This window comes from Perca fluviatilis, chromosome 2, assembly GCF_010015445.1.
Source record: "Perca fluviatilis chromosome 2, GENO_Pfluv_1.0, whole genome shotgun sequence".
In the NCBI taxonomy this organism is placed as follows: domain Eukaryota; kingdom Metazoa; phylum Chordata; class Actinopteri; order Perciformes; family Percidae; genus Perca; species Perca fluviatilis.
The window spans coordinates 9,779,738-9,798,271 of record NC_053113.1 but is presented as its reverse complement, the minus strand read 5'-3'; the positions used below and the strand labels follow the sequence as shown (position 1 = coordinate 9,798,271).

The window sequence follows — 18,534 nt, the reverse complement described above, 5'->3', positions numbered from 1 at the left end:
TTACTTGAAATCTCAACGTGACAGAAGTAGCTGATGAACTATCAGATGCATTTTGATTAACGCTACCAGTAATTCTCTGACAACTGTCACGACATCCTAGTTAGATGAATAACGTATACAATCCATTGCGGCATTTGTTTTGGCAAAAGTCATTTTGTCTGTGTTCTATGCAGAATATATTATGAGTATACTGTACGCATACGTTTGTGAGCTGCAATCCACAAGTGAAAACATCAGCATTAATTCCTATTTTTAAGCTAGCTGGTGAGACCCAAATTGAGCAAAAACCAAACACGCAGCGGCACTAAGTGATGTTTTATGTGATTTTTGTTATCCCAAACATAGACAAAGCCGGGACAACAAGATGAAAAAGCTACATGATATGACGTATAGAGGGCTAAAGAAGATATATTGGGATTGCTTTAGTTGAGCTGGATCCTCGGTTTCATTAAAGGAATAAAGGACATTTTGATCAGATACAAGGCACAATAGATGTTGCTATAGAACGGCTAAATTGGAGGGATTTGGGCTGAGAGTACGAGAGAGTAGAGGGACGGGGGTTTCACTACGAGAAGTCTGACTGACGACAGTGAACGTCTGAAGAGACCAAAAGCAAAAGAAGTGAGAGATGAAGAGAAAGTAGAGCGGAGAGATTGATCTGGTGGAGAAGTAGAGGAGGAAGGAGGAGGGCGTGGTTAGGACTGCATCTCAGCACGCAGCATCCACGGAAACCAACAGCAGAACAGCAGCCTGGAGGAGAAGAAGAAGAAGAAAGGAGGAGGAAGAGGAGGAAGAGGAGGAAGGTAACGGGAGCGAGAAGCACGAGTGTGCAGAAGAACAAGGGGAAGAGGAGTTGGGAGGGAAGGAAAAAGAAGAAAGGCAGAAGGATGAGGAGGAGGAGGAGGAGGGAACAGTGGTTTTAGATTTGGTTTTAATTAAAAATGTCTCATAAGTGACTGAAAAAGCAAAGAAATATCACATAAACCACACATTTTAATGGCTATAGTGCTATGTCAAACCCTAACCCTAACTAAATCTCATTTATTAAGGTCACTTTAGTAAAGAAAGTAATAGTGCAATACAAAAATACTCCTTTACAAGTAAAAGTCCTGCATTGAAAATGTCTCTTAAAATGAAATATAGGTAAATTATCTCCCACTTGACCAACTAACACTCCTGAATTATAACTACTTTTACTTAAAGGGTAACTACCGTTTTTTTCAACCCTATTTTCCAATGTTTTTGTGTATAAGTGACTGATGGGAACAACGATCTTTGGAAAGTGGGAGATAATTTACCTATATTTCAATCTGTAAAGTAACTATAGCCAAATATATAGACAAAAACATCTATAGTGGAGTTAAACACCTACAATATTTCCCTCCTTGAGATGTAGAAGAGTAGACAAAACCTTTTTAAGTTCAGTACCTGAGTAAGTTACTTTTCTTTCCACTTAGCATTCACACAACCATCCTGAGCTGTGCAAGACGTAAACATGAGAATATATTACTTCTCTGACTTTAATCCCCCATGCCGAAGAATCGTTTTGATATACTGTATTTAGGCAGAAGGTAAGAACTGGATGTGAACAGCTGTGCTGTGACTGCAGCCTGACATGTATTATTATTTGTTCCCACCTGGATATGGAGCTCTCGGAGGTCAGGTCTTTGGGCGAACGCTTCGCGTTGAAGTTACGCTTCGGCTGTGACACTGCAGGACAAAAACAACCGGGAAATAGTCGGTTAAAGCTCCATTGTGTAAGAATTTCTCCCATCTAGCGTTGAAATTGTATATGACAACCAACTGAATATTACTTTCTAGCCCATCCCATTCTGAGTGCATTTTAACTCCTACGGTGGCCGTATTATTCCAAGAAGTAGGACTTCGTCCGTGAGTGTTCCTTCCAGTGTAATAACAGTTTTAAATTTTCGTTATTTTGGTACCATTTCATTGCTAACATCAGCTATCAGGTTCCCAAACGAATGCAAGCTAATGTTTAGTAAAGTATCAGCGTTATCCTCCATCTTCAATAGGCTTTCAAATCTGCCGGCAGAGCAAGTAATCTCCCCCTGGCATTCATCACAGAGCTACTGAGTGTAAAAGTGTGAAAGGAGGAGGTATGTCCCTCTTTGGGTAATGTATTTTAAAGATGGAGGCGCAACATGGCAGACGACAGTGAAGACGACACAAAGATTAAGTATTTGCAATGGTCGGAAAAGTGGAAATGGGTTTGATTTGAATAAAAAAGGGAATTTCATTCAAAAGTTGAATAATACCACCAACGTGAAAACGACATCAACGTCAGTTCGATACAACAGTACGGTGACAGATACTTACTGGTGACTTGGTGGACTTTCTTCACCATGGAGTTGTTGTTCTGTGTGCCTTCTTTAGGGCCTCCGATTCTGACAAAGCAACAATAAAAACAGTTTATTGGAGACTTTAAAGTGCTCATATTATGTTTTTTTGGCTTTTCCCCTTTCCTTTATTGTGTTATATATCTTTTTTGTGCATGTTATAGGTTTACAAAGTGAAAAAGCCTAAAGTCCCCCCCAAAGGGACTTACTATCTACAACAGAAAACACTGTTCACAAACTGCTTCTGACTGGCTAGTAGTCCTTACCTAGCTACTGTCAGGGCACGCCCTCATACTCTGCTTCTGACTGGCTAGTAGTCCTTACTGTCAGGGCCCGCCCTCATACTCTGCTTCTGACTGGCTAGTAGTCCTTACCTAGCTACTGCGCATGTGCGACTCCCAACAAAGGTGGAACAGAAGTGAGATGTCTCACTCTGTAGCTAAAACAGAGAGCTCAACACACAGGGTGAAACGAGGAGCTGCAGCAATGTGCAGTACAACAAAAATATGTTGGTTTTTTTTCAAATTAAACCATGTAAACCTATTCTGATATAACCTCTAAATACAATTATGAACCTGAAAATGAGCATAACATGAGCACTTTGAGATACTGTCAGAAAATACCTTTTAGTCTTTCACGCACCAAAGCTATATTAGTAATTTTGGTTCTACAGAATATGAAAAGAGAAACTTAAAAAAAAAAACAGACTCTGTGTTGTCTTTTTACCTCTGAACCCGGGACGGTGGAGCAAACACTCCATATTTGGGCAGGCAGCTGAAGTAGCGGACTCCAAACACCGAGCCGTCGTGTTTCCCCGTCGCCTGATCCAGCTCGATACCAAACCAGTAACCTGCAGGGACACAAGCAGCTCAGGTCAAACCTGCTTAAAGTCTTCACTGACCGGTGGAAACAGTCACTTTCTCAAAGTCTACAGCGAGACGACTTCCTTAGAGGACAGGAGCTTGATATTAATAATGAATTCAAGTATCTAGGAGTCATATATGACTCCACCCTAACATTCAAAAGTCATGTAAAAAAGGTGGCAAATAAAGTTACATTTAATTTGCAGAATTTTAAAGGTGCCCTGCCATACAAAACCGTTTTTACTTGCATTTTTTGAAATCTGTGAGGTCCATATATGTGTGTGTTATGTGGTGAATGTGAAAATGAACTGCTACCTCCTCTGTCAGCTCTAGTTACTGAACAGAAATCAGACCAATCACAACAGCTGGTCAGTCTGACATCATACTGCCTGAGCTCATTACTATTCATGAGCTCGCCCAGTTGGGCTGGGGTAAAGGATTCTGACAGGCAGGCTCCTATTGGCTAGCTGTTAGCCAATCAGATTCAAACAGCTTAGCTCGTTGAATATTAATGAGAACTGGCACAAATCGAGCCGAGTCTTCCTGCAGGCTTTCTATACCACGCTAGAATGGCTTGAAACAAGGTAACCAAGGTTACAGAGTCCACGGTAGACCTTCAGACATCACCACAAAGTCATGAAATACGTGTAGCAGGGCACCTTTAAACAAATTAGGCCCTTTCTTGACACCAAAGATGCCAAGTTGTTCTTATATACTATGATCTTTTCACATTTTGAGTATTGTCTTTACTAACTGGTCATTAACTAGCATAACTACTCATTACACTACATTTTGATAAAAAGGCATTGTTATTTCACCATTGCAATATCTTAAAGAGACATACATTGTTAAGTTTTGAAAATTTTAAACATTTCAGGTATGCTTGTTTGATATATAAATTGTTGTACAATCTTGCCCCCCCTTCTGCTGCATGGCTTCATCCGGAGACTTGAAAGCGGAGGAAGTACACGGGCCTCTGTAAAAGGGGGACTGTGTGATACCATTTACACTGTAAAAACGAGAACTTGAAATTGCTCATCTTACTTTGATTTTCAATTAAACAGAACAAAAAACACATAATTGCATTATAAACTTTGTTAAAGTAGTTACTTCAACTCACTGTATTAAGTTTATTGTGATAAGTTGGTCTCACTTCAAAATGTATGGGGGCGCCACTTTGAAATTGTAGTTAGACTCAAATTGAGGCCAGGTCAATTACTCTTTTCATGCTCCACGCTAAAACAGGGTTTCCTGGGCAGTTCTGCAGGGGTTTTCAGTTGCCTACCTTTTCGGCCTGCTCTATGCCTTGAACTCCGATTTGCGTACTGCAGTCAGGTGGTTCATTGGCTGGTCAATTCCCATGATGCAAGGCAGTAAATGGTTGTGTCAAACTTTGCTGAAAAGTTTGCAGTTTGTTCAAAATACAAATCTAACTTTATGAATTCCGTTTATTAAACGTGTCTGCTTAGAATGTAATGTTTTGTTGCCTGGTAATTGTCATTGTTGTGCTGGTTTACATTTGTAACCATGAGGTAAGTGACTGTTACGTTTGATAAGAAGAGCTGGAGTTTTGCAGTGTTAGACTTTGAGCAGTAATAGGCTTCTTTCAGCCAGTATTCTGCGGCACGTCACTTCACTAGTGGCCCTTTTTATGTCAAGTGATGCAAGATCCGCAGCTTTAGATGGGCCCCTATTTTGCACGGGGGCTTTTTTAGAAGTCGAAACTTAGTTTTTACACACAAAAGTTGATTATCTGAACAAAAGATAATTAGTTGACATGACTGTTTTTTGAATTATTTAGTATGTGAAACTTAAGATTTTAAGTTTTTATATCTATGAAAGATAAATTATTTAAACAAAACATTATTAGTTGGCACAGCATATGAAAGTTAATTATTTGAACAAAACATTATTAGTTGGCTGAACTATTTTTAAAACGTAGGAGTTTGAGTTGGCCTCAAAACTCAAAAATCTAGTGCAGTAAGTTGCCTTGAAAATTTGAGTTTTCACAACATTTTCGTTTTTACAGTGTAGACGCACCACTTTTGGACAAAACGTGTTGTCAATAATAGGAGGTAAACTCTGGAATAGCTCTCCCCTCCTAATAAGAGAGTGTCCTACATTCAACACCTTTTAAACTCATTTAAAACGGTGGCTTCTAGAAAACCAGAGATGCATTCATGTTTAACAGTCACACGTTTCTTTACCCAGACACTTTCACTGCTAAATCGAATGCAGTATAGAGGTGGATGAATAACATCTTTGTCATCATTGTTTTGTCAATGTCACCATTATGTGTACCTTAATACCTTTTAATGTATAGTGAATGAGCGCTGTATGACTGCTGGTTGTCTCTATGTTAGTCTTATGTCACCTGCCTAGGGACTGCAGATGGAAAGTAGTTATTTTTTACTAATTCTGGCATATTTAGACCCTGTTTACACGTACATGGTTATTTTTACAAACTGAGACATTTCCCTTCGTTTACACGCAAACGGAGAATTCTCCTCTGAAAACGAGTCTTTCTAAAAACTCAGGCCAGAGTGGAGATTTTTGAAATCTTCGTTTTGCACGTAAACTGAGACAAACGGAGGTTTAGGCAGCTGAGAGAGAGAGAGGAAGTGATTGGTTGCTGTTGTTGCTATTTTCGGGATTCTGATTGGCTAACGTGGGCTTGAGCTTCTCGTTACACCGCCACCTACAGGTCTCGTTACACCGCCACCTACAGGTCTCGTTACACTGCCACCTACAGGTCTCAATACACTGTTACACCGCCACCTACAGGTCTCGTTACGCCGCCACCTACAGGTCTCGTTACACCGCCACCTACAGGTCTCCGTTACGCCCGCCACATACGGTCCCGTTACACTGCCACCTACAGGTCTCGTTACACTGCCACCTACCGCCACAGGTCTCGTTACGCGCACCTACAGGTCTCCGTTACGCCGCCACCTACAGGTCTCGTTACGCCGCCACCTACAGGTCTCGTTAAGCCCCTACAGGCCGTTCGCGCCACCTACAGGTCTCGTTCACGATACCTACAGGTCTCGTTACGCCGCCATCTAGAGGTCTCGTTACACCATTACACCGCCACCTACAGGTCTTGTTATACTGCCACCTACAGGTCTCGTTACACCGCCACCTACAGGTCTCGTTACACCATTATACTGACACCTACAGGTCTCGTTACACCACCTACAGGTCTCGTTACACCGCCACCTACAGGTCTCGTTACACCATTATACTGACACCTACAGGTCTCGTTACACCGCCACCTACAGGTCTCGTTACACTGACACCTACAGGTCTCGTTACACCACCACCTACAGGTCTCGTTACACCATTATACTGACACCTACAGGTCTCGTTACACCATTATACTGACACCTACAGGTCTCATTACACCGTTACACTGACACCTACAGGTCTCGTTACACCGCCACCTACAGGTCTCGTTACACCGCCACCTACAGGTCTCGTTACACCATTATACTGACACCTACAGGTCTCGTTACACCATTATACTGACACCTACAGGTCTCGTTACACTGACACCTACAGGTCTCGTTACACCGCCAACTACAGGTCTCGTTACACCATTATACTGACACCTACAGGTCTCGTTACACCGCCACCTACAGGTCTCGTTACACCATTATACTGCCACCTACAGGTCTCGTTACACCGCCACCTACAGGTCTCGTTACACCGCCACCTACAGGTCTGTTACACCGCCACCTACAGGTCTCGTTACACCATTATACTGACACCTACAGGTCTCGTTACACCGTTATACTGACACCTACAGGTCTCGTTACACCGTTATACTGACACCTACAGGTCTCGTTACACCGTTATACTGACACCTACAGGTCTCGTTACACTGACACCTACAGGTCTCGTTACACCGCCACCTACAGGTCTCGTTACACCATTATACTGACACCTACAGGTCTCGTTACACCGCCACCTACAGGTCTCGTTACACCATTATACTGACACCTACAGGTCTCGTTACACTGACACCTACAGGTCTCGTTACACCGTTACACTGACACCTACAGGTCTCGTTACACCGCCACCTACAGGTCTCGTTACACCATTATACTGACACCTACAGGTCTCGTTACACTGACACCTACAGGTCTCGTTACACTGACACCTACAGGTCTCGTTACACCATTATACTGACACCTACAGGTCTCGTTACACTGACACCTACAGGTCTCGTTACACTGACACCTACAGGTCTCGTTACACCATTATACTGACACCTACAGTTCTCGTTACACCATTATACTGACACCTACAGGTCTCGTTACACCATTATACTGACACCTACAGGTCTCGTTACACCATTATACTGACACCTACAGGTCTCGTTACACCATTATACTGACACCTACAGGTCTCGTTACACCATTATACTGACACCTACAGGTCTCGTTACACTGACACCTACAGGTCTCGTTACACCGCCACCTACAGGTCTCGTTACACCATTATACTGACACCTACAGGTCTCGTTACACCGCCACCTACAGGTCTCGTTACACCGTTATACTGACACCTACAGGTCTCGTTACACCGCCACCTACAGGTCTCGTTACACCGCCACCTACAGGTCTCGTTACACCGCCACCTAAAGGTCTCGTTACACCGCAACCTACAGGTCTCGTTACACCGCCACCTAAAGGTCTCGTTACACCATTATACTGACACCTACAGGTCTCGTTACCCATTATACTGACACCTACAGGTCTCGTTACACTGCCACCTACAGGTCTCGTTACACCATTATACTGACACCTACAGGTCTCGTTACACCATTATACTGACACCTACAGGTCTCGTTACACTGCCACCTACAGGTCTCGTTACACTGCCACCTACAGGTCTCGTTACACTGAAACCTACAGGTCTCGTTACACTGCCACCTACAGGTCTCGTTACACCATTATACTGCCACCTACAGGTCTCGTTACACCATTACACTGCCACCTACAGGTCTCGTTACACTGAAACCTACAGGTCTCGTTACACTGCCACCTACAGGTCTCGTTACACCATTATACTGACACCTACAGGTCTCGTTACACTGCCACCTACAGGTCTCGTTACACCGCCACCTACAGGTCTCGTTACACCATTATACTGACACCTACAGGTCTCGTTACACCGCCACCTACAGGTCTCATTACACCGCCACCTACAGGTCTCGTTACACCATTATACTGACACCTACAGGTCTCGTTACACCGCCACCTACAGGTCTGTTACACCATTATACTGACACCTACAGGTCTCGTTACACTGACACCTACAAGTCTCGTTACACCGCCACCTACAGGTCTGGCGTGCTCTTGACTGCATTGACGGCATATATAGGGTACGTGTAAACGAACACTTTTCAGAAAACTGACAGCTGTGCACGATGTTATCTTTGATAACGGAGAGGTTGAAATGAAAATGAAAATAGCCGGCCACGTGTAAACGTAGCTTTAGTTAAGTAGTTAAGTAGTTTTTATACAACAATGTTCATAAATATGCATGGTCCCTATCAAATAAACCAATAAAATAAAAAATAAAGAAGAAGAAAGGTTGAAGCCCAGCAGACAGACCTGGAGCAAAGTCTGTCTTTCCGTAGAAGCGGACGATGCCGTGTTTCTGTCCGGCCACCAGAACCTGGTCTCCAACCTCCACGTTCAGTCCCTCCGGGTCCAGACTGGCGACTGACGTCTTTTTCTTTTGAGCTGAGGACGCACAGCAGACACACGTACTGTACCACAAAGATTCCCAACGGATTTGTCAGCGTATAATGCATTTAATTTGTTTGACATTCAAGCCCGACCGATGAAGGATTTTTAAGACCGATATCGATACAAATATTTGGTGATTTCAAAATATGATATCTGATCAGCCAATCCAAAAACGTGTAACAAAACAGATTTCCCTAACATTAGTTATTTGTAGTTATTTATGAGTCCTCACTAAAATAATATGATTATGCAGTTTAAAAATACACTTTTATTGTCACAACAGAACATCAAGATATATTAAAGTTCTGATAAATGAAATGTATAAAAATACAAACTTAAGATATGAAACTTAAAGTCCTTTGAATTAAAATAATAATAATAAAAAAACAGAGTTGCCAACAGAGTTGCAAACAGAGACGTTGTAGAGCGCCCTCTGGTGGACGAACTATGTAACGGCAACACTCAGAACATGGTTGAAGGGGGTTTTGTCCGTTTTTATTTTATTTTTTAAAGGTCCCATGACATGGTGCTCTTTGGATGCTTTTATATAGACCTTAGTGGTCCCCTAATACTATACTGAATCTAAAGTCTCTTTTATATAGGCCTTAGTGGTCCCCTAATACTGTATCTGAAGTCTCTTTTATATAGACCTTAGTGGTCCCCTAATACTGTATCTGAAGTATCTTTTATATAGGCCTTAGTGGTCCCCTAATACTGTATCTGAAGTCTCTTTTATATAGACCTTAGTGGCCCCCTAATACTGTATCTGAAGTCTCTTTTATATAGACCTTAGTGGTCCCCTAATACTGTATCTGAAGTCTCTTTTATATAGACCTTAGTGGTCCCCTAATACTGTATCTGAAGTCTCTTTTATATAGACCTTAGTGGTCCCCTAATACTGTATCTGAAGTCTCTTTTATATAGACCTTAGTGGTCCCCTAATACTGTATCTGAAGTCTCTTTTATATAGACCTTAGTGGTCCCCTAATACTGTATCTGAAGTCTCTTTTATATAGGCCTTAGTGGTCCCCTAATACTGTATCTGAAGTCTCTTTTATATAGGCCTTAGTGGTCCCCTAATATTGTATCTGAAGTCTCTTTCCCTTGGTGCAGAATTACAGCCACTAGAGCCAGTCCCACAATGAGCTTTCCTTAGGATGTGCCATTTATGTGTCTGTAGCTATTGAGGAGGAGAGAGGGGGGGCAAGGTGGAGAGTGGGGGTGTGGCCTTGACCAACTGCCCCATGCCATGGGACCTTCAAATATTAATTTATTGGCCATTATAAATTCCAATACCGATAGTTTGGACAATGCCTAATATATCGGTCTGGCTCTATTTGACATTTACTAATCCTCCAGAAACACAGAGCCCATCAGAGCTGTGCTATACCTTTCTCTCTCTGCTTCTCCTTCTTCTCTTTCTCCTTCTTGGTCTTCCCGGCGAGGCGGGAGGCCAGGTCCATGCGGGGCGTCCGCGGGGTCGAGGTGACCGATGAAGGCGCCTGATCCACAGCTTTGGAAATCTTTGACACCGGGGCAAATATCCCTGCAGGGCAGAGAAGCACAAAACACATTGAAGCCTCAAAGGCAGCAGACATGGAAAGAGCCGCAAAGATGAATCGATTAGTTGTCAACTATTAAATTAATCGCCAACTATTATGATAATGGATTAATCTGTTTGAGTCACAAGAGTTAAAATTCTCCTTTGAACTCAATGCAATAGAAACGGTCCGCTATGCTCATTTTTATGATTGTATAAAGGCCAAATATGGTGCAAAATGAACCTATAGGGGTTAATAACACGTGTGTACCGAGTCGACCGTTCTCTGGGATGTGTTTTCATGCTAATCAAATGTGACCAGTTTTGTGACCGCTAATTAGCTTATAACGCTAGTCGTCGGGGCACGAGTAAAGTAACAAGAAATCTCTATTTCTACACCACTAACAAGGCTCAAAATAGCACCACACTTCCACGGTAGCATAATGAGGGTCCCTGCATGTAAACCGAAGCATTGAGAACTTTGTAAGTGTACAGACAGTTTATTAAAATGATAGTTTAGTTGAACGCTGTGCAACCAGTAACATAGCTCAAGCACGGCGTTCGTCGTTCGACTGATCGTGGCTGTTTTCCCAAGATGGCGCTCGCCTGTATACGTGAACGGTACTGTCTTTATAAAATATCTTTTTGAGTGATTTACCCTCTGCCCCGACTACTAGCGTTAGCAGCTAATCAGCGGTTTGCGTTAGCTTGTTTAAAGCTAGAGACACATTCGATTAGCATGAAAACATGATGACTCAAACCAATGAATTGATGATCAAAATAGTTGCCGATGAATTTAATACTTGGCAACTATTCGATCTAATCTTTGCAGCTCTAAGCAACTCCATCATCCTGTTTGAGTCGGTGACTTGCTCACAGGCACCGTGGCAGCAGCTGTTACCTAGTTTCGGAGGGCAGATGAAGTAGCGGACTCCACCCACGCTGCCGTCGTTCTTCCCCTCGGGCTCGTCCAGCTCCACGCCAACCCACTGACCGCTGGCGAACTCCGTGGTGCCACAAAACCTCAGAGTGCCGGGCTGAGAAAGAGACACAGAGATAAAGATCTGAAGTTAGAGCTGAAATCTCTCCCAGGACGGACACATGACTGCAGACATCCGTTAGCTGGTCAGGTTTGCATGGAGGCAGATATAGTCCAGGGTCCGGCCAGTGGCACAGGCAGTATAGGCAAATGTTAGGGGCGCTTGGCCTTCCAAATGAGTAAAGAAAAGTTACAAATAATAAGAAACAAATGACTAAAAGCAACAAACAATTCGGAAAAAGGCCAAAAATGTCACAAAAACAGCAACAATTACATCAAAAGTGACAAAGACGTCTTAAAGAAACGACAAAAACGTTGAGAAAGCATCCAAAATGTCGAAAAAAACATTGAAAAAGCAAAAACAACATTGAAAATAACGACAAAAATGTTGAAATAGTGCCAAAAAGTGACAAAAAATGCTATAAATGTATGAAAAAATGCAAAATAAGCAGCTGAAATCTCTGCCAGGACGGACACATGACTGCAGACGTCCGTTAGCTGGTCAGGTTTGCATGGAGGCAGATATAGTCCAGGGGCCGGCCAGTGGCACAGGCAGTATAGGCAAATGTTAGGGGTGCCGGCAGTCCAAATGAGTAAAGAAAAGTTAAAAATAATAAGAAACAAATGACTAAAAGCAACAAACAATTCGGAAAAAGGCCAAAAATGTCACAAAAACAGCAACAATTACATAAAAAGTGACAAAGACGTCTTAAAAAAATGACATTGAAAAAGCAAAAAAACATTGAAAATAACGACAAAAATGTTGAAATAGCACCAAAAACATGAAAAAAGGGACAAAAAATGCTATAAATGTATGAAAAAAGGAACATAAGCAGCTGAAATCTTGCCTAGGGCACCAGATTGGTTACGGACAGCCAGCTGAGATAGTCTGAGAGTGTCTGCTGCTGTGTTTTTTAAAAAGGGGAAAGGGTTTTCATTTGTCATGTGACAGGAAGAGAAGGTATCGTAAGAGTGGTCAGCAGTCAGTTCAGTTAGTTAGCGCCCGGTCCAACCAACCTGTTGGAGCTTTGCAGCCGGGCTGTCATCTCTGCCCTGGTCTCTCTGGAGCTACACAGCGGGAACACACACTGTTCAGAGCTCACACAGCGGGAACACACACTGTTCAGAGCTCACACAGTGGGAACACACACTGTTCAGAGCTCACACAGTGGGAACACACACTGTTCAGAGCTCACACAGTGGGAACACACACTGTTCAGAGCTCACACAGCGGGAACACACACTGTTCAGAGCTCACACAGCGGGAACACACACTGTTTAGAGCTCACACAGCGGGAACACACACTGTTCAGAGCTCACACAGTGGGAACACACACTGTTTAGAGCTCACACAGCGGGAACACACACTGTTTAGAGCTCACACAGCGGGAACACACACTGTTTAGAGCTCACACAGTGGGAACACACACTGTTCAGAGCTCACACAGCGGGAACACACACTGTTTAGAGCTCACACAGCGGGAACACACACTGTTCAGAGCTCACACAGTGGGAACACACACTGTTTAGAGCTCACACAGCGGGAACACACACTGTTCAGAGCTCACACAGCGGGAACACACATTACATTACATTACATTACATGTCATTTAGCTGACGCTTTTATCCAAAGCGACTTACAATTAAGTGCTTTCAACTTTGAAGGTACAAACTCGAGACAACAAGTATTAAGTGCAAATACATTAGCTTTAAGTAAGCAAAGCTACAAAGAGACATGAAAGTGCAGGTTCAAGAGTTTTTTTTTTATTTGTTTTTTTTCATCCGAGGTGCAGTCGGAAAAGAGATGTGTTTTTAGCCTTCGGCGGAAGATGTGTAGGCTGTCAGCCATCCTGATGTCGATGGGGAGCTCGTTCCACCATTTGGGAGCCAGGACAGTGAACAGTCTGGATTTCGTTGAGTGATTAGTTCTCCCTCGTTGTGAGGGGGCAGCAAGCAGTTTGGCTGATGCAGAGCGAAGTGAGCGGGTTGGGGTATATGGTTTGACCATGTCCTGGATGTAAGCTGGGGCTGATCCGTTCACGGCCCTGTATCTAAGTACTAGTGTCTTGAAGCGGATGCAGGGCTGCAATTGGTAGCCAGTGAAGAGAGCGGAGGAGCGGTGTAGTGTGAGAGAACTTGGGGAGGTTGAAGACAAGTCGAGCTGCTGCGTTCTGAATGAGCTGCAGGGGTCGGATGGCACATGCAGGCAGGCCAATCAGCAGGGAGTTGCAGTAGTCTAAACGTGAGATGACTAGAGCCTGAACCAGAACCTGAGCCGCCTTGTGTGTTAGAAGGGGACGTATCCTTCTGATGTTATGCAGCATGTGTCTACACGATCGGGTGGTTGCAGCAATGTTGGCAGTGAAGGAGAGTTGGTCGTCAAGTGTCACACCCAGGTTTCTAGCAGTCTGGGTGGGGACTACCACAGAGTTGTCGATTGTTATAGTCAGGTCTTGGGTAGGCGAGCCCTTCCCTGGAAGGAAAAGGAGCTCAGTCTTGTCAAGGTTGAGTTTCAGATGGTGTGCGGACATCCAAGAAGAGATGTCAGTCAGACAGGCCGAGATACGTGCCGCTACTTGAGTTTCAGACTCAGGAAAGGAAAGAATTAGTTGGGTGTCATCTGCGTAGCTGTGATAAGAAAAGCCGTGCGACTGGATGACAGATCCGAGAGAGTTGGTGTACAGAGAAAAGAGGAGGGGACCCAGGACTGATCCCTGAGGAACCCCAGTTTTGAGTGGGCAAGGTTCTGAGCTAGATCCTCTCAAAGTTACCCGGTAGGTTCGGTCTGCCAGGTAAGATGTGAGCAAAGAGAGCGCAGAGCCTGAAACACCCAGATCCTGGAGTGTCGAAATGAGGATCTGGTGGTTCACTGTGTCGAAGGCAGCAGAAAGGTCCAGAAAGATGATGATGGAAGAGAGAGAGGTTGTTCAAGCGATGTGAAGCTGCTCAGTGACAGCAAGGAGGGCAGTTTCTGTTGAGTGACCAGCCTTGAAGCCAGACTGGTGGGGATCAAGAAGGTTGTTCTGGTGGAGATAGGTAGAGAGTTGATTATGAATGGCACACTTTTCAGAGGCGCCGATACCGTGGGTGCTCCGGAGCTCGAGCACCCACGGAAAATACCGAGCACCCACTGAGCACACTACATGTGCCAGACTGCCAGTTAGGCTGCATTCATTTAAAATTAAAACATTGCAAATTGGTGCTAAGTGGAGCGTCTGTCATAATGTGATTGGTTATGTCGCTGTCAGTCCCCCTGCTCCATATCCTATCCACCAATCACAGCGTCTCTTGGATGAAAACGCCTCCATCCCCCCCCCCACAGTGCGTGCATGTGCGTTAGGTAATCAGAGTGAGAATTAAATGGACAGATTTGTAATTAAAAAAGCAAAACCTAATGATGCAAGTGCATCGACGACATCCACCACCAGTTGTAGTAATATGCATTACTACATTTTCTTTGAAGTTCCCGTGACACGACGGTAACAGTCAATGGTAGGGTGACCAGAAGAGTCCTGATTTCGAATTGCGCGATCCCGAGTCCCGACAAAAGCCTGTCGGGACGCTAAAATGTCCCGGTTTACACCAACCACTATGAAATTGTCCCAGTTGTCAGCGATTACATAGCCGACGTGGTCTCATTATAGCCCGATCGTTAACTAAACCCATGTAGAAAGACTAATAATGCGTCCTGTGTGTGATTTTAACAATGTGTGTGTGTGTGTCTGTGCATGTGTGTGTGTGTGCGTGTGTGTGTCAGTCAATCGTAGCGGTGTGCGTCTGCATAATCTGTGCAGCCAGCGTTGTACACACTGGAAAAAGAGAATCCCACCGAGGGGCCAGACATGGAGAGTTTTTTGACGTGCTTTTTGTTACTGCATGTCACTTTATTTTAACATTTTGGTAGTTTTTCTTTCCTCATTTTTGGCTGATTTTGTTCACATTTGTCACCTTTTTTGTAAATTTGTTGATTTTTGTCACATTTTTGTTGACACGAAACCCTACAAAAGTCATCAAAAGAGTTCCTTTAGCCATCAGAGAATTTAGCAACTCAAGCAACACAATGATTACATTTTATTTTTAACAACAGCCTGAATGAAAACTCTCTCTCTGCTGCTTCTTCTGGGGGAATTTCTGATTCTCAGAGTCGGTAAATCTGCCCAAATTCTGCTTTGAATGTCACGTAACTGCAGTTTAAAAAAACACTTTCCTGTATGTGAACAAGGAGAGATGCATTGTACCAGGTTGTAGCACGAGTGCTATTTTCCGCCCAAAGTCCCTTGGCCCTTGGCATGCATGTATGTTGCATGGAACCCATACGACATACATGCATGTTATTTTGGTGTATTTTGGTTGAAAGAAACCCATATTTCTGAAACAATTTTTTTTTTAAATGGTTTTGACCCGAGGACAACTCCTTCCTGCCTCGTGAGAGCGTCCTGATCTGGCGAGCTCCAGTTTTCCACTTCGCAGATCAGGTCTGGCATCTTGAGATAAGAGAAAATTTGGAGCCATTCGCCAAAACGGCCGACCAATCAGCGTTGAGTTTTGAGGCGTGTTTAGGTGTGACGCAACGAGAAGCGACCGTTCGGTCTTAAACAACGTGGGGGCTTCCACAGATGAGATGAGCGTAGCTATCGCAGCAAGTTTTATCCAAATTAGAAAGTATTCCTTCATTGAAAGAAGAGCAAAAATAAAAACAGCACTGGAGGCTTTTCTCGGAGGAAAAGATGTTTTTGCTCTTCTCCCGACTGGTTTCGGCAAGAGTTTGATGGTGGTGGTGATGGCGCAGTGGATGGGACACGTGCCTTTGGTGTGGGAGATCTAGGGTTCGATTCCCACTGAGATACATCAACCAATGTGTCCCTGAGCAAGGCACTTAACCCCTAGTTGCTCCAGAGGCGTGCGACTTCTAATATAGCAATTGTAATATAGCAATTGTAAGTCGCTTTGGATAAAAGCGTCAATTAAATGACATGTAATGTAAAGTTTGATCTGATTGGTTGATTTGGCCTGTCTATCACCAACTATAGGTGGTAGATAGACAGATGGTTTATCCAATCAGCAAACCAGGATTTTTGCCCCCTTCCCAAAAGTTCTCCAACGGTAAGTTCCCAGATGGATATAGTCGAGCAAATGCGAAGCGATCCAATCTGGTGGAGTCAGGTTAATGAACGTCAGCCCTGAACTCAAAAGTAAATCATCCCTTGTGTTGTCCTTCTGGGTCAAAATGGAAAATTTGTTTTTTTTTGGCACTTTTGACGTTTTTGGCACATATTTTTCCACATTTTTGTAAACATTTTTGTCTCTTTTCAATGTTTTTTTCAATGTTTTCTGCGCTTTTTTCAACTACCACCACTGTACACTAACAGCAACTTATTCCCACTATTTTTAGACTTATTTTGGGGATTTATGGTCAATAAACCTCATGTAGCCTATATGCAATTGTATGTAATTTGTTTTAGTTAAGAAAGCATGAATATGAATAATTTTGACTAATATTTAAGATCAGAGGATGTTGATGGATAATCACAGACTGTCCAAGTTTAGTCAGAATAATGCTATGAAATTAAATATCATATTAAATATTTCCATTGGAGAACTTTCTTTTGGAGTCAGGTTAACTCTTTCCACCTCTGGCTTCAGAATCCCCTTAAACACACGTTCTCCATTTTGTCTGTCTGGTGGACATTTTGGGCGTAAAAGAATAATATCGCCTCTGACCTTCATCTCGTCCACCATGACGCGCTCGCCGAGCTTCAGCCCCAGCGAGGTCAGCATCAGGTTTCCGGGGATGTTGTCGTAGTTGGCCAGCGTGGCTCGGGGAAGGTTGCAGCTCAGAGGCACCGCGTCCAGCAGCAGCTGCTTCAGCTCTTTGGCCACCATGGCGGCCTCCGCCTTGTCCAGACTCATGTCCATCGGGTCAGGAACTACCTCGCCGGGGACCTGGCCCTTATCGTTCTGCAGAGAGAAGAAGAAGAAGAAGAAGAAGAAGAAGAAGAAGAAGACGGCAGCTTCGTTAGCTTTCGATTTTACTACGTTGGAGCGGAGTTCATGTCCTGGAAGAAGTTAAAGGTGCTGTAGGTGAGATTGTGAAGATCTGGGACTTAGCCCAAAAACTTTAACATCAACAACTTCTCAGTCCCTCTCCTTCCTTTTCTGCTAAAGCCCCTAAACGGTCTCCTAAGCCCCTCCCCCCACAAGGGAGGATGAATGCGTGTGCATGAGCAGTGATTGACACCCCCTCCCAGCCCTGATTGGTGCATCTCAACAGTTAGACTGGCCCTGATTGGTCCATCTGAACAGTTAGACACCTCCCCCTGGCCCTGATTGGTCCATCTGAACAGTAAGACACCTCTCCCTGGCCCTGATTGGTCCATCTGAACAGTTAGACACCTCCCCCTGGCCCTGATTGGTCCATCTGAACAATTAGACACCTCCCCCTGGCCCTGATTGGTCCATCTGAACAGTTAGACACCTCCCCCTGGCCCTGATTGTTGCATCTGAACAGTTAAGACACCTCCCCTGGCCCTGATTGGTCCATCTCAACAGTTAGACACGCCCCCCTGGCCCTGATTGGTCCATCTCAACAGTTAGACACGCCCCCCTGGCCCTGATTGGTGCATCTGAACAGGGAGCTGTGGATTTTTGCAAATCCCACTACAGGCTGTAGGTGGAGCCAGAGGAGCTGGATTTTTATTTTAATTACCTGCTTTATGTAGTTCTCCTGGAACATAGGGTCAGTTTCAGCAAAATATGACAGAAAGTTAGTTTTACAAGTCTTACCTACTGCACCTTTAAAGAGAAAACATAAGACTTTCACAGAGGAAACATATTTTCATGTCACGGGAGTACTACTTAAAGGTCCCATGGCATGAAAACATCACTTTATGAGGTTTTTTAACATTAATATGAGTTCCCCCAGCCTGCCTATGGTCCCCCAGTGGCTAGAAATGGTGATAGGTGTAAACCGAGCCCT

At 43.9% G+C, this 18,534-nt stretch overlaps 1 protein-coding gene across 2 annotated transcripts in view; it reads right to left on the bottom strand.

The window, feature by feature from the left end:
• Positions 1-545: 545 nt before the first annotated feature.
• The window catches only part of clip3 (CAP-GLY domain containing linker protein 3), a 47,096-nt gene continuing 29,107 nt past the window's right edge, over positions 546-18,534 (bottom strand). The window contains exons 7-15 of one of the 2 annotated variants that reach the window (XM_039780891.1): positions 17,280-17,516; positions 12,576-12,626; positions 11,421-11,556; positions 10,370-10,525; positions 8,842-8,973; positions 3,084-3,207; positions 2,338-2,405; positions 1,638-1,710; positions 546-750 (exon numbers count right to left, since the gene is read on the bottom strand). In XM_039780891.1, the coding sequence (XP_039636825.1) occupies positions 696-750; positions 1,638-1,710; positions 2,338-2,405; positions 3,084-3,207; positions 8,842-8,973; positions 10,370-10,525; positions 11,421-11,556; positions 12,576-12,626; positions 17,280-17,516 (1,032 nt within the window). In that variant the 3' untranslated portion in view covers positions 546-695. The remainder of the gene's footprint in view (positions 751-1,637; positions 1,711-2,337; positions 2,406-3,083; positions 3,208-8,841; positions 8,974-10,369; positions 10,526-11,420; positions 11,557-12,575; positions 12,627-17,279; positions 17,517-18,534) is intronic. The other variant, XM_039780892.1, reaches the window with a different exon arrangement.